This window comes from Sinocyclocheilus anshuiensis, unplaced genomic scaffold (assembly GCF_001515605.1).
Source record: "Sinocyclocheilus anshuiensis isolate Anshui unplaced genomic scaffold, SAMN03320099.WGS_v1.1 scaffold1170, whole genome shotgun sequence".
NCBI lineage: Eukaryota > Metazoa > Chordata > Actinopteri > Cypriniformes > Cyprinidae > Sinocyclocheilus > Sinocyclocheilus anshuiensis.
Genome location: NW_015538055.1, coordinates 3,187,012 through 3,192,149, shown reverse-complemented (window position 1 = coordinate 3,192,149; position 5,138 = coordinate 3,187,012). Strand labels below are relative to the sequence as shown.

Sequence of the window (5,138 nt, the reverse complement as noted above, 5' to 3'; positions counted from 1 at the left end):
TGCTGCACAAATAGCATATAAAATAACCCGTAGCAGATCTATACAGGTGGAGCTGGGGAAGGTGGAGGGTTTCAGAGAACTCTGAAAGCGCGCTGCAGGAATCTCAAGTGAATGCTTGCCAGCCATATAAATGCAAGGCAGTAAGCTCATTGGCTGCATATGCAGCATGAACAAATCAGCTTGTGCCAAGTCATTTAACTCTCTGAATATCATCAGTTACGTTAACACCCCGTCAGGATGCGCCATCTAGAGTTTCATGACTGAACTATATATTTAGTAGAATGCTGTAAAAAAACATTATGATCAAATGTTTCAAAAGCATTTCTAAGCACTGTTGCCACATTTTTTTTTAACCTAAATTTGTTACCTGGGATGACTGAATTTCCTTTAAACTATCATTTAAAGTGGAGTAGGTGTGTGTGTGTGTGTGTGTGTGTGTGTGTGTGTGTGTTTGTATGTATGTATACACCTCTCTACGTGGGCAAACCCAAACACTATCTTTTTGAAAACATCCACACACCTTCTGTAATATACCCTATATAAGGCATAATTTGAAAAAAGTCAACAAAAAGATTAGGAGAGGGTGTGCCTCAGATGTGCTGTGCTAAGCCTCTAAAACACAATGCACAGTGCACAGGATCGTTTGAAACACCCATGCCATTTAACTTAATCATCACGTCGTCTAACCACTTGCGGAGACTTCAACTGCTTGGCAGGAGCATCGGTTGTTGGTTTGTTGGCGTCCCTTAGCTGTGCCTCAAGACTTCTGATGCGAGTCTGAGCTTGAACAAGTTGTTCACGCAACTGCTTCACAGCAAGGTGCACCCTACCTGCGGACGCCTAAAAAGAGAGATAAAAATGAACTGCAAGGTTTGAAAAATGGTGAAATGTCTGAAACAGTATGACAGTCCTCACCTCTCTTTGCAATGGCGTAAAGTCGTCTTTTAGCTCAGTCAGGATGTCATTGTTATCTTCTTCAAATTCATCCTCCATCCCATTGTTGCCCTCTCCAAAATTCAGGACCCTCACTAACCCTGCTTTCAGTCCCACCTCATCCTTCCCATTCTGCAAGTCCCCTCTGCCCAACACAGGAATGCGACTTCCAGCAGGTGACCTCACTGGCTTTCCTTCAATTCTCCTTAACTCTTTGAAAACTGTGTCTATAATGGCCGAATGCTCTTCTGGCCAATCAAACGGATCGTTGCCGTCTAAAGAGTCCAGCGACTGAACTGAGGTAGTGCGGGATCGAGATCGCAAAGAATGACAGGAACCAGACAGCGAGGCGGGGCTGGATCTGACAGACGGCACTTTCGACCAATGAAGAGGCATGCTGCAGGATTTTTCTCGAGAGAGGCCCAATGACGTGAAAGCTTGATCGGGCAAGTGACGTGGAATCCCACAAACAGACTCGTAGTCCGAGTCAGACACCCTCAAGGAATCGCAACACTCACACTTCTTGCCTTTATGACACCGTTTCCCTGTCCTCCTATAATACGGACACGACTCCGCTTTCTCGGACCACCATTCGTACTCGGAGAGGGCCATGTTGTCCCTCAGCATTTCTCGGTATCCTTCTCCTACAGAATCCTTCCTGTCCCCTTCATCCTCACTGGAACTTCCGTTTCTCCTTGAAGTAGACATGTGGCATTGATCGTACATGCTTCGCACCCATCGCCTGATCTTGTCCCTTTCCTGAGTGAGTTTCTGGAGTCTCTCACTTGACAGCACTCGGACTCTGGCAATGACGGTGTCGAACTTGAAAACTCGCTCCAAAACAGACACACACTTGCCGCATAAAAACTCCCCCTGACCGTCCCCACGTGGTACAGACTGCTCTAATATATGTGTCAGCACACAAAGCAGGTCGATTCCTTTCGTGGGGGTGAGCAGGCCACGAGACTTCGATAGCGAACGGGAGGAGCTTAGTGATAAAGTGCTGCCTAGAAATAAAAGATAAAGAACATATTCATAATTATAATCAAACATGCAATATTTTTTAAATGTACTCATTATTTAAAACCTATGCAGCATTTTAATAGCTTCAATAATTAAAAGTAATAATGCCGAAATATGCGTTTTTTTTCTATTCTCCATTTTATTTAAAAATGTATACAGTAATAGCAAATGTAATGTACTTAGACATGTTCTCTGCAGGTCATACCCCATGGGCTGCTTTGTGCCGATCTGGGCAAGCTTCCCTTGCTAGAAAAGTCTGTCGGCGTCTGAGGTTGTGCCCCCTTTTTGTTCTGACCTGCATACAGCCATCGCCGCTGGTTACCTTGCAGGTCACTCCCACAAATGCGGCAGCCTTCACTTCGAGTGGTCATCATAAAAAGGTGCAGCAGGTGCCCTAATAATAATAATAATAGCACAATACAATAATAATAATAATAATTCAATAACAATAATAAAACAAATCTTTAAAAAAAATTCTCAAAAAGATTCTTCGAAAATTGTCATTGAGTGTTTCATGGAAAAAAATGAATTAATGATACAGCATGATACTGGCATCTGAGGGGCAATTTAAAGCTTCTAGAACAATATACATATACTTTACACACCTGAATAAATCTATCAGTAGTTAACTGTTGTCCTTTGGCTGGGGTGGATCTAGTGAATGACAGCTCACTCTCCCCCACTGACAATCTCAATGTTTACATGGGCTGAACACATCGGCCTTGAGCTCTAAACACACACACACACACACACACACAAAATATGCTTTATAAAACAAAATTGATGCGTTTATTCAAGACTATAACTGGACACCACGCTAGCATAGTTCATCCAAAAATCTAATTTATGTAATAATTTACTCACATAATGTTGTTCCAAACCTGCCTGGAACACAAAAGGAAACGTTAGGTGACTGACAGCCACAGTCACAGTCACCATTTACTTTCTTTGCAACTTTTTCCATACAATAAAAGTGAATGACTGTGGCTGTCTGTCAGTCTGCCTAAAATCTTCTCCTCTGTTCCACAGAAAAAAGAAAGACATATAAGTCAGGAACAACATCAGGAGAATAAACGAATTTTTTTTTTGGCTAACTGTTAACTATTCCTTTCAAACAGATCTATGAAAAACTAGCACGAGCGCTTTAACTCAAATAAATTATGTAAATAAGTGACGCGTTGGCAGAGAACTTTCCATACGATGACTAATCTCAGCAGCCCTCTGTTTCGCTTTCTGTGTGCTCATTCAAGCATGATTTTAAACCTCTATCACAGCGATAAACTACGGCTGATAAAACCCCACGCGAAACTGACTTTTGACTCAGAATGTCAGAATGACCCTGCTGAGGACAAAACATGATATGATAGACCAAACAACTCTTCAACACAGCCGTCAACTGACCTGATAAGTTACGAGAAACGAAAATATCCCATTACAATCGCAAACGGACAGATAAAATCGCTTACCGAAGCTCAGGAAGCGTCTTCACGGTCTCGAGCAGAAGCTCGTGCGTCCAGACCGGAGTGGTAGCCGCCGCGCGCCGCTCTATCTTGCTGACGTCACCATAAAATACCTGTTGCAACTCCAGCTGTGCACAATCATGCGCATGCGGTAATAAACCATTATATCCGCGCGCGCGTGTGTGTGTGCAGGGGCGCCGCTAGCAATTTTGGGCCCTATGAAAGAATATGAGGTTGGGCCCCCTACCGCACCAAACAAACACTATATTGCCCAAAGTACTGGGAAAACTCAATAAAACTCAAAAAATCTCATCGCCAAACACCAATGACTTGTAGGCCTACATTTCCACACTTCCAAAACTGTGGCAAAAAAGATGGAAATACAATTTTTAAATACATTAATTATGTTTCCATCTTTGTTGCCACAGTTTTGGAAGTGCCTTTTTCTGTTCTGAAGAAGGGGGTGTCCCAATACTTTTGTCCATATGTATGTACAAGTCACAGGTGTTTGGTGATGAGTTTTTGGCTCAAGATCTGCATTTAAAGTCACACCAGAGGTGTTCAGCTGGGATTAGGACTTGGCTTTATGTAGACCAGTCAAGTTCTTCCACACTGACTGAATCAGTCTTTTTTTTTTAACCTTGCCTTATACACAGAGGCATTGTCGTGTTAGAATAGAAAAGGGTCCTGTTCAAACTATTAGTATGAAATTAGAAGCACACAATTCCCTAGAATAGCATTATATGCTTAAACATTAAGATTTGTACTCATGGAAATTACTAAAGTAGTCAAACATGTTCATTAGAACATGTTCTAATGAACATGGGTGTTCATTGGGTGTCCCAATACTTTTGGCAATATAGTGTGCAAGCCAGCCTAGCTATTTAAAATCTTTGTCTGCAATTTAATAATATTGACCTATTACTTTTGCTATTGCTTTTGACCATTAGGTATCAGTTTTATGGACATAGACTTTCTGTACCACACTATTCTGCTGATATGGAATGAGTTTGACTACTTAATCAGTTATATTAACAGAAATGCTTCACTGGGGCAATCAAAAAAATCTTAAAATAATAAATAGGATACCCCATAACACCAGCACTCTGATGAAGATATTAATGCCGTGCTTAATGATTCCGGACTCTGACAATCAGATAAAGGTGATCCACAGGACGCAGCAGGTTTAGCCGCACACTACTTTTATGCCGACCATTTACATCCAAATGTTATTTAATTTTCACAGAACACAACCTTTAAATAGATTTTAGAATATAAACTGTCTATTCAATAAGACTAAATAAAAAGTGTTCGCCTCATTGTGCATTAACTTGAATCAAGGCCTACAAATGTCTGTTTTAAAAACAGAGGATGAGAAATTCACTCCTTGATTTGCTTAATAAAAGCCTCCTTTGAGATCGTTTTGACAGACATGTTTATTGTGTATTATTTTCAACGTGTTTATTGCTAAGTTTAGTGTGGCAAAATAGAAGCGCAGCCGTAATTCGCGTGCAATGTATCTGGTTGCCATGACAACCTCATGCACTTCCTGCTGCTGCTCTACTAATCAGAGTGTGAATTTGTAGATTTTCTATAGCAAAACTAAAATGTGTTTAAAAGTGCGACTGACCAAATCGTCCGGCTCGATTTGCCCCCCTCGAACTCGAAGACATCTCTAATTTGACAGTTTACCATCTGATCTCACTCGTGACCCTAGGCTAC

The 5,138-nt window shown here is 41.4% G+C and overlaps 1 protein-coding gene and 1 pseudogene across 4 annotated transcripts in view; one reads left to right on the top strand and one right to left on the bottom strand.

Moving 5' to 3' along the window:
- Nucleotides 1-3,525, bottom strand: part of LOC107683319 (uncharacterized) — a 9,012-nt gene extending 5,487 nt beyond the window's left edge. The window contains exons 1-6 of one of the 4 annotated variants that reach the window (XM_016479385.1): nucleotides 3,423-3,525; nucleotides 2,821-2,841; nucleotides 2,562-2,685; nucleotides 2,162-2,350; nucleotides 916-1,940; nucleotides 688-840 (exon numbers count right to left, since the gene is read on the bottom strand). In XM_016479385.1, coding sequence (XP_016334871.1) covers nucleotides 688-840; nucleotides 916-1,940; nucleotides 2,162-2,330 — 1,347 coding nt within the window. In that variant the 5' untranslated portion in view covers nucleotides 2,331-2,350; nucleotides 2,562-2,685; nucleotides 2,821-2,841; nucleotides 3,423-3,525. The other 3 variants (XM_016479379.1, XM_016479390.1, XM_016479396.1) reach the window with 3 other exon arrangements.
- Nucleotides 1-5,138, top strand: part of LOC107683377 (putative pre-mRNA-splicing factor ATP-dependent RNA helicase DHX16) — a 33,277-nt pseudogene that overhangs the window by 6,357 nt on the left and 21,782 nt on the right.